The sequence below is a fragment of the Lepisma saccharinum genome, chromosome 2 (genome assembly GCF_977018435.1).
Source record: "Lepisma saccharinum chromosome 2, izLepSacc3.1, whole genome shotgun sequence".
Taxonomy (NCBI): domain Eukaryota; kingdom Metazoa; phylum Arthropoda; class Insecta; order Zygentoma; family Lepismatidae; genus Lepisma; species Lepisma saccharinum.
Window position 1 is genome coordinate 6,307,527 of NC_139230.1, and position 15,673 is coordinate 6,323,199.

The following is a 15,673-nucleotide window of genomic DNA, read 5'->3' on the forward strand; positions in this document are numbered from 1 at the left end:
TAAGAACACAAAAAAGGGGAAAATATATAAATGTCCCAGAAAAGGGAGGGAAGGGGAAAGGTTATCAAAAAAGGGAAAAAAAGGCTCCATTCTCACGTTGAGGCAACATTTCTCACACTGAGTCCTTCCAGAGAGGTCTCACTTTCACTACGAAAAAAAGGTGCGCACCTAAAAATCCTAACTCTGCACATAAGGCTTAGCCAGGATTATTTTTTGGCCAGGGCCCAACTTTTCATTAAAAAGAAACTGTGATTGAAATAAATCTGGAAGAATTGTATTGACATGACAAAGTTCAATGTACCTGTCACTGTGGGATTACTGTATTTATAAAATACTACATTTGAACTAACCATTATTATGAATGGATGCATTTTCAATTGTAATTTTTTTATTGTCATGAATGGTCTTTCGGGAAGATCAGGGTTTCCTATCACATTTTGTTGCGTTTGTTCCTTTCCATCATCCCTGCAAGTCTGTATGATGGTCACAGAAACACCCTGTATACACACGAAATAAATAAATAATATAATGTGTTCTTTTTTACAGGACCTTTAGCCAAGAAGCCAGAAATAATAGATAATGGAGATGGCACTTATGATGTGACTTATTTCCCACCTCCTGAAGACACTACAGTGAAAGCCAATATTACGTGGGATGGGAAAGATATTCCTAACAGGTAAGTGGACTTTAAACAGTCTTGTTGGATCTTCTATTACAGTTGAGACTGCTTTATACATAACTCAGTTCTGCATAATTCTGTTTATAAATAAATGAATGGGGGTCCCGGTAAAGTATAATTTAAAAACTTATTAATTAAACCTTATTTGTATGTAATGCATTTATATGTAATTTGGTGTTATACATACTAATATTAAAAAAAATACAGTTGATTTGTATGTAACCAAGCTTCAGCAATGTCACAGAAGTATACATTTCTTGTCATTACTAAAACACAAGGCGAGTTTCAAATATGAAACAGGATAGGCTGGTATGGTGGCAGTTGGTCTCAAGTTGCTAGAAAGGAGAGTGTGGTGTGGCCACAGAGTGGCACGATGGTGTCACATAGAAGGCAAGAAGAGGCGGCATGAAATCAGAGAAGAAAGATTTGTTGCAGTTGTTCAGAACATGAGATGCGTTTTGTTTTGTACATAATCATGATATGAAAAGTACAAACTTTAAAGAGATGCCAATGGCTGACGTTTGTCATGTTCCATAATGAAAACAGAACAGCAGTTCCTTCAGTGAACATTTTCAGTTGCTAGTGGTCGGCCATGGAGAACAGAAAGAGGAAAAGTTGCACACTTGACCAGAAAGTAAATTTGTAAGGGAAGTGGATGCTAATCCACATCAAACTAGTTAAGTGTAATTTATTCAAGAATCAAAATTTAGATTCATTAAGTTACGACTTTATGACAGAAATAACCTGTATTATACAACTCTATCTTGTTCCTCAAAACAGATACAATTACAGTATTTTAATAATGACAGGACATGGTATCTAAATCTGATTTGCAAATAATTCTTAGTTATAAGTATTATTTTCTCTTCACCTCACATATGTATAACTCAGATTCAACTGTATTCTTATTGGTAGTTTGTCATCACAAAAAAGTTAGTTTTTATTACTTTCACACTGTAAAAGGTAAAAATAAAGTAAAGTGCTCCCCTGTGCTTAGCACCATGCCATGAAGGCGTATAGGGGGTGTGGGGGTAACACCCCACACTTTCTTGATCCGGTCGTGAGTGGGGGTGATGTGATCAGCATCACGCCCCTGACCACCTTTACCCCCCAGGGTTTCCCCCCAGGTGCCCATGTTATTCGATGCTGGGTGGACGCTGGGGCCGCTTCCAACGTTAGAAAAGTTCCCGGATTTGAACCGGCCGGGGATCGAACCCGGGACCTTTAGCATGGTAGTCAGACGCGTTACCGACTGAGCCACCGCGGCCACACACTTTCACACTGTGTCATTTAAAAATAAAATAAGAAGAATAAAATTAAAAAGCTGTATGATCTTCCTACCTTAGATCACCTACCCCTGGGAACCTGGGTGTCCTGCATGGCAGTCAGATGCCCTACTGACTGGATCTCTGGGGTGTAAGTGATGACCCTTTCTACAGACATCTAAATGCCAACCTCCCTTCTATGTAATACACCCTGGACTGCATTTTGCACACTATCGAGGGACTCGCGGCCACTATAATCCTCCGTGAGGCTCTTGTTTTGTGTTTTCCTTGTGTGTTTGCGATTGTCCTTTCATCCAATTCATCTTATCACCATTCATCCTCATCTTCATGCTTAACCAAAAGTGGCAGAACCGCAAAGTGAAATAAATCAAATGAATCAATCAATGATCATACCACTTAGGCCTTTAAAATAAAAACAGTAATATTAATAAATTCTAGCATAAAATAAAATGCAACATCAATGTTTAGTAGAAAAGTCCTTTGATCTGTTGTATTTTATACCTACTTGGTAACCTAATGCAGGAGTTACCGAACTTTTTCGTTTCACCCCAGCCAAGTCAGAATGTAGGCCTAACTAACACTTGCAATGCTCAGTTAGGTGTTAGGTTGCTTGTTTAAAAAATAAAACTCCGATTTAATATTCAGAAACATTTTATGTGTAAACAGTACTAACTAAGCACATATTTGGAACAATCATATCATATCATATCATAACAAGTATCATTTCAGTGAAAGTATTGGAACATTCTGCGGCTCCCATGTAAGCCAGCCACTGGGCCCCAGGGCACCGTGGCACACAATTTGGAAACCACTGACCTAATGCACTATGATATCACCTTGCAATTAAGGAGTTTGAATGTCAGTTGTGGGCTCAGTGGTTTGAATTTTACATAAGACTATCACTCCAGACTAGAATTTGTCACAAAGCAGAATTTGGTGTCTTTGCCAGACTGTGGATATTGTTTTTCATGCACTTATTTACTTAATGAAGCATGATATTCTGTTTACCATTGTACACATGTTCCATCACCATTGCAATATTTCTATGGAGCATTGAACTTTATTTGAGATTTTCAAATCTATTTGAGAAATGATTTATTTTAAAAATTAGTATATTGACTTTTGATTGACATTAGTTGTTAGAAGCTGGCATGGGAATTTACATTGAAAGGTATTTTACAATTAAATTAAAATTAAAAGATTCTGAAATGATGTACAATAATCAATACAACACAAAGAAGTGATGCACTACCACCTCCATCCAAGACACCATACCCTCAGTGAATGAAGGCAGTGATCCTTCGAAATTAATTGGAAACTATCAAATTAGCAACGAAGAAACACAATTTCTCATGCACAATAGTAAAACCATGTTTACTGCATCCATCACGAATAATCAGTAAGTTTTCAGATAATTATGCTGTTTTGAATATTTGGTTAGCCACCTTGATCTATTTTGCTTGATTGATTGATTGATTGATTTAGTTTATTTTACTTCGCGTTTTGTGCCTCTTGGCTAATTTGCGAAGATGGGGATGAGTGATGAAATGATGAAATTGATGAATGGACATTCACAAACAACCAAGCCCGACCGGGATTCAAACCCGGGACCCTTGGCATCGCAGCGCGATGTGCTAACCACTCAGCCACAGGGTCGGGCATTGATCTATTTTGCAAGTATGAAATTAACCCCCAGTTATCAGATGTTTGCATTGCACCCTGCCATGAAGATATATGAGGGGAGTTCATATTCTTGGCCTCTGCTCTGCCATAGTGGAGATAATGTGACCAGCACCATGCTCTGGCTGCCTGTACCCCTCAGTAAATTAAAAGCTCTTTCTATGTACAACATAATTTAATCTACTGAGTTGTTGATGAATATGTACTTTTATGATTTTTTTTTAAAAAAATATTGTACTCTTGCAAGTAGAAAATTTCTTGTGGGAGGCTTCATATTCTTGTTTCTATTTCAGCCCATTCCAGATGAAAGTCCGTCCAACTGTTGAGCCTGGCAAAGTGAAAGTTAATGGACCAGGCATTTCAAATAAGGGAATTCCTGCATCTATTCCTGCTGATTTTGTTATAGATACAAATGAAGCTGGATATGGTGACCTTGAAGTTCAAGTGTTGGTAAGTGGTACTTGCCTCTAGCATAGATTGTATTAATTTAATTTTGTTACTATGTGGTATGTTGCTGCATTTCAAAATAGATTCCTTGTACTTTAGGTTTAAAATTACACTATGGCATAGAAATAAAACTAATTTTTAGCTGTTGGATCTTTCATATATTTAACAGTGAATATTTTATATATTTTTGTTTACTCCAAATTTTTTGCCTGCATTTTTCCAAATGTTGCAAATTAATATTTTTATAGGCTTTATTGTACATAAGTGTGAATACTAAATAGTCAAATGTTGTGTTTATATTTACATACAAAATGTAACAATAATATTGTAATAACTAAAACATTTTATGTTAAGGGAGTTTTAAAACACAGGTCACTTAAATATGTTTTTGAGCAACAAACCTTATTAAATGACAATAAACAAGTTACAAATTAACAATTTGGGACTGATTGATATCCCCGGAGAACATGGCCATAGGCAGGAAAAAATTCTGGGGGGGTTCACTCATAATTGTTCCCATGGGCATCGCAAGAAATTTGAATAATAAAAATAATAACAATAATAATTGTTAATATAATAATAATAATATTTTTTAAAAATTTCATAAACTAAATAATCCCAAACGTATTGTTGTTGTCGTCGTCGTCATCCTCCTCCTCCTCCTCCTCCTCCTTATATTCTTGAGGAGACTTTTCTACTCTATCCATCAGAATTGTGAAGTGTGAATATCCAGCACAACTGTTGTTTATTTATTTTATGTTTCATGCAGTGTGTACTGAAATGCACAGCTATTATATTTTGTTATTAAGTTTTAGGTACCTCGAGAAAAAGCCTTAAAAGTAAGAGAGAAATTTTGGTCATAAAGTTTGTTGTTTGATCATTCACATAAAACTTAATTTTTGGAATTTTGAAAACTGTGAAACCAGTTATTCTTTGGATTAAATGGTAAGACACAACCTGGTGCCTGTATCGTAACCTCAATTTTTTGATCTAATGCCATTTTTCTTTGGTTTTTCTGTTGGAATACTAACTAACTGTACTTTATTTCCATTATTAACAATAAAACTAACAAACGTTTTGTATACAACCACTATGCACTATACAAGTATGTGTTTTATAGGACCGCATATAGATTAAATGTATGTACTATATCGAATCGCTGGATGAATGTAATGTGCTACGAAGCTGGATATCCTAGGTTTGAATTGTTATAAAGGGGGAATTTAAAAATTGGAATGGGAATTTTGGGACAATCACAAGGGAATTTTCAGTCTGGTCCAGGAACAGCACTGGGAGGACAGCAGAAGTGAAAATGAAGGGGTCGCGGGTGGGCTGTGATTCTGAGAATTAAATCAGTTTCGCTCAAATTTCAGAATTCAAAATGTTTGAAAATTCTAGCTCGATCATTCCAGGATCGTCTCCCTGTTGTATTTTTGTGAAACTGCGAATACATTTTTGAAAATGTGTTACAAATTTTGGTTTCTGAACTTCCATTAATCCAACATGCCAGAAGTTTTTTTTGGGGGGGGGGGTGTGGGTTGAACCCTAAAAAAAAAAACCCTCTAAATGTCTGAGAAGGGGGTGGCCAGCAGAGTATCTTCTGATTGACATCGTTCTCACAACCAATCCACTGCTGTGGTTAATGCTGGTTTAAAAATACCATTGCTTCCCAGTAAAATTGCTTTTGCATTGCGAAATCAACACTCGTCTCATTAAGCTGGGGTTGTTTATTGCTGTTTTACAGTTTATTTTCTAGGACTCCATTGGAGAGCCTCTCTAGCCTAGTCCACTTGGCCTTCTGTCATGAATGGATGACAACTGCTTTTTTCTTTACACAAGCACCCTCTCTCGTCAAACTCTGTTGACTGCCCAGTGGTGGACCCAGAAGTTGCAGTTGGGAGGGGCAAATTTCAGTAGGTTACCTAATCTCACGGAAAATCAATTCTAAGTTTCAATTGCAGACTTCCATGTTCTAGAGATGAACATATTGTTTTGTGCCAGACTGGACTAGAGATGGTTATTGAGTATGAGTTTTGACTTATGTCCACTTTATGCACAGATAGACTAATCAGGTTTGGATGTGAAGTTTAATGTGGAATCCAAACCATGCCTTCACCAGCTGTCAAACCTGGGACCCCTTGATTACAAGCAAGTATGTTACCATTGCGCCATCAGGGAGGCCCCAAATAGATGGTTATTATACCCTTTTGAGGCATATTGCACAGTGGTTCAGATCCAAAATTAAATCGTAGTTCCAGTTCCAATTATCCTAACGGGAGCATAAAGTGATGACAGAACATTTAAGTCTTCAAAAATATTAGGAATAATGTATCCAAAAATGTGGCAGTTGGGAGGGCCTCTATCGCCCTTCCTGTGGATCTGCCCTTGACACTGCCTGCGAATTGAATTGTCAGGTGGTGAATTCTTTTTTAACCCTTTATAGCCTGAATTTTTGTTATGGAACAAAATGGCAGTGTGAAACATTTATATGTAAAGGTTAGACATCATTTGGCAGGATTGCCAAAAATCATCTGACATTCTAATAATACTAATTACAACTAAAGGGACCTAAAAGTCCCGACAGGCCATTAGCGTGTTATGTATAAACAGTAAAGAGTCATCACTCTTGACCTGCCATCAGTGGCATGCCCTGGATTTTGGTAAGGGGGATTGTTAGATATACTTTCAGTAGCCAGTCCTTATTTTCCATCTTACCCACCTTTTTGAAGGTATTTTTTTTTAAAAAAAAAAAAAAAAACATAGGCAAAGATCCATGGGAGGGGGTTATGACCCATTTTTTTAAAAAAAAACATAGGCAAAGATCCAGGGGAGGGGGTTATGACCCCTGCTAACCCCCCCTTGGGCACGCCTCCACCTTACGTTCATCGCTATTATCCTCAAATGGTGTCTACATCCTAGATATTTTCTGTCAGTCACCTGTTAATATCCTCACCGATATCGATCTTTGTGCCATAGCCCTACAACATCGAAAAGAGCTGTCTAGAACATTGGGGTGTGCAAGGAGGAGGGGGGATTGGTGGGGGTCATAGCCCCAGTTTGGCCCAGCATTCATAAAAAAAGTGTCAAATCAGGGGTGGTTACTGATATTGTTGCAGTGTTGCACTATGACCAGATATTTTACCATGAAATTTCAAGCTTTTTTTGGTTAGTATTTTTTCCATTGCTTTCCTATTAAATATATTGAATGTAAACAAATAATTTTACCCTTGATTGCTTCAAAAAAGCTAATTCCATTATGATCCGTTATAATGAAGGAAGCAACCTGCGAGATTTCACAGTATATGAGTAGACGTGCAGGTCGACGTTGCAGCGACGTAGCAATGGCCTCATGGTCTGATCTCTACAGAGAGGAGTATGGGAGCGAGGTTCAATGCCGTTGTTCCTATCCTTGTGCCTAAGCAGACTCCTCATTGCAGAGACTGTGCAACCTCCCCGATGGCGCAGTGGAAGCGACGTCATCTTGTAATCAAGGAGTCCTGGGTTCGATACCTGGTGGAGGTACAAGTGGTTCGGATCCCACTTTAAACTGTAGGTCCAGTCCCGATTAGCATTACTGTGCATAAAGTGGACTTAAAACACCAAATCAATAAATAAATAAATCAATCAATCAGAGACTATGCAACAAACCAAGGTCACCCACCAGGGAAGAAGACTTTATGATGGACCGGCAGGAAAGGCTGGGATGTTAGTTATTTTTTTACGCCGTTAGACAGCAACAGACTGCAAGCAGTAGGCAAGGTCTTACTGTCCCGTGTTGTAGAGCAACAGACAAAATGTCCACATTAGGCAAAGATAAATATTTTCTTTGGGGGAGAATTTTAACCTAATTTACTAACCTTACCACCAATCACCAATCCCCAATCCAAATTCAGTTTAAAATATAACTTATTGTTAGAGGCACATATTTTTGGTAAATAAAAAAGCAAAATTTCGGTACGAAAACGGAGTCAATTTCGGGTTCAAAAGCGGTAAATAAAATGAAATATTGGTGTTATAGCGGTGAAAAATTGGATGAAAAGTGGTATATAAAAAGACATTTTGGTTTTAAAATTGTGAATATAATCCTAAATTTGATTTAAAAACTACACTTATTCCACAGAATTAACATTTCACTTCTAATAGCACATTTATGTAGTTATAAGAGTATTAAGTTTATTTCTGTGTAAAGGAGTCCATTTTTGCTTCTCCAATATTAATAGCAGAATTAATCAATTTTCCGGGAATTGCATAACTCACAGGATACTTCAGACTTCAGAAAGTGTCGCGTCGGTATATAAATGGTAAATTTCGTGTTTAAGAGTTAATTTCGCTTTTTGCAGTTCATTTCGCATTATTTCGTGACAAAACATGGTCACAAAATGCATCTCACACCTTTCAAAAACATGAAAAATTAACACTACAACGTGTTTTTTCAAATTTCGTTTTTTCGTCAAAAACGAAATATGCATGCCCCTACTTATTGTATACAAGTGGAGTGCTAGTTATCTTCCATGATGTTGTAGCATGGGTGCTGGGAGTAATTGTCTATTTTTATAGTTGCGATATTTAGTGTACTGTTGTTAAGTCATGTTCCAACCAATACAGATACCAATCCAATGCTTGAAAATTTTAACAATTAATAATTGTTCAAAATACTGATTATTATTGAGTGAGCCCAATTAGAAGCATCGATTTATCAGAGTTTCCCTTAAAAATATTCAACAGTTGAATCTGAACATAAGTACTTCTTATGTAACACACACCAAAAAAAAAGAAATCTGCACAATATTGTTGTCGAACAAATAGAAACTACAAATTTTGCATGATAATTTTTAATTATATCACCTCGAAAGCATCACATGGCATTTTGCGGATCATGCAAAAGGGTCTGTACCGGTGAACAAAATACAACCGATACTTTCCGATACCAATACATCACGATCTGCTCAGCCCGAATATAAATACATATAAAATTATGAATATATAGTATAATTACATTATAAATGTATAAAAATTAACATTATATATAAATATATATATTCGCTGCAACCACCAACATTTCAAACTGGTCAAAATTAAGAAAAATGGCAAAATGAGAGCTGACTGCTAAGAAAAAGAGTATATACCACTAGTTTCGAAAATCCTGGGCACGCCACTAGTTTAGAAGTGAGGAAAATTTATTAACATTTTTTTCAGGCAAAGTAGACAGACACCAGAAGTCTGTCAGGACTGCAAAGTCCCAAGTGATGTGTTGCTCATAAAACAACTTTCCGTTTATTATATTTGGCCAAAATTATTTTATAACCATATTTATATGAGCTAAGAATAAAATATAAAAAAAATATGGGGTACTTAGTTATTCTAATATCTAATTTTCATAAATCTAAGACCACTGCACTTTTATGTGGTCAATATGGCTGCATTACTGATGTTTAGGTCCAAGAAATTGCTTACTGCTCCCTTGCATATACTTCCAGCAGCACCTGCCACTTGTTGTGAGTAGTAGACACTACAATTAACATAGACGCACAGGTCCTGTCAAGTCAGAAACCAACTGTGTCGTGTAGCAAGCGTTTGTAAGATGTGGGACTTTAAAGTCCAGTCAGTCGATCCTATCATGAGCATAAAGTGATGACAGAACATTGAAGTCTTCAAAAATATTAGGAATAATATATCCAAAATGTGGCAGTTGGGAGGGCCTCTATCACCCTTCCTATGGATCTGCCCTTGATACTGCCTGCAAATCGAATTGTCAGGTGGTGAATTCTTTTTTTAATTTTGTGCGAAAATGCTGGTGGACAATGATAACTCACTGACTTTCATGAAATTCAAGCACACAAGATGTCGCTTTGCCATTTGTTGCAATCTTGCAGAACCTGGCTCCTAGCAACCAAATGCATAACTGCTGGACACTGTCTGTAATGCAAGAAATTTGAATGTTTCTCCTGGTACATCTATGAAAATTATGTTTCATGACCTATTAAAAAAAAAAATATTGAAACCCTGAATCATTTTGAATAACCTGTGTTTTACTTATCAAATAGATTAAATTTATAAATAAGGAATAATTCATCCAAGGTGATAATACAGGACATTGATCATATTGTATATTATGACTTTTAGTGGATGATTCTGGGAGATTGTTCTCTCTAATAATTATCTATCTGTACTCTTCATTTTCTCAGGGTCCTGATGGATATCCAAGAAAAGTCAAAATTGCAGATAATGGAGATGGAACCTTTAAAGCATCATATATTCCAGACGATTGCGGCAGATACAAAGTTAGTGTAAAATATGGCGGGAAAGAAATTCCTCACTCCCCATTCCATGTTCAAGCATATGCAACAGGCAGTGTAAGTATTATTTTTTTTATTTAAACTGTTTAAAATTTTTAAAACCTGTCATAAAAACATAGATATATCACGTTCGGTTACACACACACACACACACACACACACACACACACACACACACACACACACACACACACACACACACACACACACACACACACACACACACACACACACACACACACACACACACACACACACACACACACACACACACACACACACACACACACACACACACACACACACACACACACACACACACACACACACACACACACACACACACACACACACACACACACACACACACACACACACACACACACACACACACACACACACACACACACACACACACACACACACACACACACACACACACACACACACACACACACACACACACACACACACACACACACACACACACACACACACACACACACACACACACACACACACACACACACACACACACACACACACACACACACACACACACACACACACACACACACACACACACACACACACACACACACACACACACACACACACACACACACACACACACACACACACACACACACACACATACATATATATATATATATATATATATGTTAATTTGTAAGTTAGAAGTATATAGTAGTAAGTAGCACATTATACCAGAGGGTCTTTTTTCAGCCATTGTAAAAGGAATTAATTATTTTGTGCCTTTTTGTCAGTCTATAAATAGCATCCACATTATGCTTAACATGGTGGTAGTAACTACTGTAGAACACAATAAAGAAAACTCAATTTGCTTTTATATGCAGGAACTTTTCCTGTAAACAATGGTTTATAGTTTGTTAGAATGAGAAACAATAATAATTTACAGAACTTGTTGTTATATGTTTGATTATGACACTGTTAAATTATTTCCAGGCTGATGAATGTAAAATTACAGAAGGTATTCAGCATACACTTACAATTGGTGAAGAATATTGCATCACTGTGAATGCCAAAAATGCCGGTTATGGTGCTGTCACCTGTAGGATACGTACATGCTTGATAAAAAACTATTTTAGGACATTTTGAAATACATTTAGTTTGTAAAATAAAATAATAAGATAAGTCTTCTCTATATATATTTTCTTTTATCCTTATATAGTCTGTTCTCAAACTGTATTTACTGGATATGTAAATTTTATTACTTCATGTTTGATTGATTGATTTGGTGTTTTAAGTCCACTTTATGCACATTAAGGCTAATCGGGACTGGACCTACAGTTGAAAGTGGGATCCAAACCACTATGTGCCTCCACCAGGTATTGATGTGATGATGAAAGTAGTTGCCAAAGAAAACCAATACTAATTATAATTAATTATTTTTACAAAGTAATTTTGACTGTGTTACAAGGTGACAGTAACATTAGTTATATTTCCTCTCAATTAGCTATTCACTCAAGTGGAAAGTACTGTACTTTGCAAAGTACATATGCCATTACTTTAGTTTGAACAGGTGCACCCTTATGGCATAGTGGTAACACTGTCACCTTGTAATCAAGGGATCCTGGGTTTGGTGACTCAGGTTTCACTTTAATTTGTAGGTTCAATCTGCATTAACCTATCTGAACAGAAATCAGACTTAAAAGAAACGTCTGACAATATTTGAACATTGCTTCTAGAAAGAAATATTTTAGGCTTCTCTGAATAATTTATTAAGATAGCACATTTTTCATATAATAAATTATTTTTCAACGCAAAATGATTTGATTTGCACTTGTATTTTAATTTTCATAAGTATTTTTCTGAATTACCAAAATTTCATGATTGCCCTCAGAGGACAAATATTGTTAAATTTCAAGAAATTCAGGATATATTTGTTCATTTTACTTAAAATTTGGTACAGTTTCCTTTTAGAAATCATTCTGACAACAACAGTCCTCAAATTCTAATAAAGTAGCTAATATTTGAGTGTGTCATTACATATAAAGTACAGTAAAGTGCTCCCCTGTGCTTTGCACCACGCCATAAATGCATATAGGAGGTGTGGGGTTAGAGCCCCACACTTTCTTGATCTCTGCTGAGCTGGGGGTGATGTGATCAGCACCATGCCCCTGGGTGCTTTTACCCCCCAGAGTTTCCTCCAGGTACCCACCTTATACGACGCTGGGTGGGTGCCGGAGCTGCTTGAACAGGTTGAAAATGTCCCAGTTCTCCCCTGCCGGGGATTGAACCCTGGTCTCTCACATGGTAGTCAGATGCCGTAACAACTGAGCTACCATGGCTTACATATTAGTAATTAATTAAGTCATTACATATTAATATTTATTTAATAAATTCAGATTTTCTTAATATTAGAAATAAATTTTGAGATAAGAAACTTAAATTGCTCAATATTTACAGCGATCTTGACATTGATATAGAAGACAATGGAGATGGAACATTCAGCATATACTACACAGTAAAGGATGCTGGGGAATACACTCTTAGTGTAAAGTTTGGTGGCCAGCCTGTGCCTGGGGGCTTTTACACATTTACGGTGAGTACCAGAATGTTTTTCTTTCTCGTATTTCCCTCTAATATCCTGTACAGTGGTGGTCGTTTCTGGATGGTAACGATCCCGTTGAAAGTCAGTGGGATTCTTTACAACCGAAAAGTGTCTGTGACTACATTATCAAGTACATGTATCAGTGTTAGATTTTTTAAAATAAGCTTCATTCTTGAGAAAAAAAATGTAGTTTTAATATACTTGCCCCACTTGCTTAAACATTTTGTAATTGTGTGAAAAAAGAGACAGGTCAGTGTTTCTTGTATTCTTTTCAACTCCAAGCATGTGATCAACAGCAGATAATTGTGACCATGGAAGCAATCAAGTGACAGAAAGGCACTGTTATGAGCAGCATGGAAATCCAACCATTAGAAAATAAACAAGACATGGAGAAATAATGTCAGTTTTCTCAACCCATTTTCAGTGGATTGAAAATAGGTCGAGAAATATGCGAAATACACAAAATGATGACAACTTAAGGAAACGTCATAACATTATGGTATAATAAGCTCAAAATTTAATAACTGGAGATGCAACATTTTGGAAATAAGCTCTTCAATAATGGCAGGTTTTGTTGCCGAGACATTTGGCCAGGTCTTCTTCTATTGGAATGTGTATTTATGTAGTTTTCCTGGGCATGCATCAAATCACCCACTGTGTTTTGTCTTTGAAACAAACTTTTTGTTGATTGCAAGTTACTGAAAGTTGGTATATATTGATTGTTCACTTTCGATTGTTTTGCTCCCATCGACAGTTGCACATACTAGCCCAATCTAGTTGGCCACACTTTTTGACACTAGGTGTGGTGCAGGTGCATCCAACACATAAGAATAGTGGTGGTCAAGTTCAGAAAATTAAACAAATGCCTGCCTGCTGCTTTCAACATTCATTGATTGGTTAGTACGTGCACGCCACACTGTAACCTAAATACACTAAGTGACACCAAATAAACAAAATAGGTGACTGAGTGTTGCACTTTGTAGCCAACTAGGCACGTCAGTGCAAGGAGAGTCAAAAATTGCATGAAAGTAGATGTGGCTACTGAGATATTTATCGATTAATTGATTAGCATCCATTCAACTTTTCCAAAAGTTTGGAAAGATACATTACAATAAGATAGTACTAGAAATATAATTCAGTCCACTAAATTATACCTGTAGTCATTTCTGAGTAATAGTTATCTATTAAATTTGATCGTTTACTAGAATTGAAAAATGGATAGGTCAATCAAGAAGACTGATATTGCATAGAGTTAAAAATATATTTGTTTCAGCTTCATTGTAGTTTGAATAATTTGTAGGATATCATAATATTAAAAATGAATACCCTGTTGGCATTCAGTTATTTTACTGTCATGGACAGTCAGGCTGGTAAATCAAAATAATTAATGTTGCTCAGCCCCGGCCCTAGGAATTTTGCCACCCCGTGCAATTTTACTTCTTGCCGCCCCCACCCCAAAATACATACAAAGAAAACGTAATGTATGCACAAATAAGTTTGTTATCCGTGGCAATTTCACATGGTATAACCAATTTTTAACATAATAAAATGAAAGAATACATAATGTGAGAAGATAAATTATTCATAAATAAGAAAATAATGTATATTTAAGCCTGATAATAATAAAATATCTGTTGCATTTACTCACCATAGTTTCTGCCGATGTGCAGAACTCTCAGCTCTCCTGTTTTGTTTCACTATTTCTTCATGACTATTTATACTGTACATAATTATGTACATTTTCCAGAATGTTGTACATGAAGTAACATATCTTCACTTTACCACTATTTACAATAAACTATGTATGTACAATTATGTATGCCTCGTAAACCACAATTTCTTCATGGTTACACTATTCACTTTGTACCTTTTCCCCCCCTTAAGTTGGAAAGCTTACAAATGAACTTTTCTAGCTTTTCTATTTGCAAAGTCACAAATAACAGAACCATAGTCTAATTTTTGACCAATTTCATGTTCAATTGAGATCATGGCAAGTCCTTCTAACCGCAATTCGCCCATTGTAGAACGTAAATGAGTTTTAATAAGCTTCAGTTTCGAAAAACTACGTTCACCACTTGCAACTGTTACCAGCAGAGTAAGCAGTATTCTCAAAGCTATGGCTACATTTGGAGCGGAACAATTGTCAATATTGTAGCGCAACATTTCAAGTGGAGGCGAATCATCTTCTATTAAGTGGGAAAGTATCTTCAGTTCATCGCATAACTCAGTGGCATCAATGTCTCGGTGTTCCTCATGTGTTAAAAATTTTCTCCAAATTTTCACATTTTCTTAAAATCTCACTTGTGTCCATAGTTTTTAATTTAACTATATTATATAAAAATGAGAAATGTGAACTGTGAGCTTTCAGTTGTTCAAATCTTTCTTAAATAGAATTGACTGCAACATCAATAATGAAAGAGAAAAAATCCACTTTAAACTTTGTCTCAGGATCCAAAATGGTTCATCCCTTGCCTCATAGTCATGCTGTGTTTGTTTCCGATGTATTCTTGAACTTACAAATGAAACTTTCAACTCGGCACCAGCTCTACCTCAACTACCTCACCTAATGTTCTAGCATCTACAAGAAAATTGCGGAACTGCTTGTCACTTCTTAGGCTTTTAAGACTCTGGAGAACTTTTTCCAAAGTTGACAAGGCAGTAGTTAAGTCCATTCTTATGTTTTGCAGCA

General features: G+C 36.4%; 1 protein-coding gene across 1 annotated transcript in view; it reads left to right on the forward strand.

Moving 5' to 3' along the window:
- The window catches only part of cher (filamin A protein cher), a 361,674-nt gene that overhangs the window by 200,560 nt on the left and 145,441 nt on the right, over positions 1-15,673 (forward strand). Inside the window, exons 22-27 of the mRNA XM_083116998.1 lie at positions 547-676; positions 3,939-4,095; positions 10,278-10,445; positions 11,376-11,501; positions 11,895-11,905; positions 12,840-12,975. Of these exons, the coding sequence (XP_082973124.1) occupies positions 547-676; positions 3,939-4,095; positions 10,278-10,445; positions 11,376-11,501; positions 11,895-11,905; positions 12,840-12,975 (728 nt within the window). The remainder of the gene's footprint in view (positions 1-546; positions 677-3,938; positions 4,096-10,277; positions 10,446-11,375; positions 11,502-11,894; positions 11,906-12,839; positions 12,976-15,673) is intronic.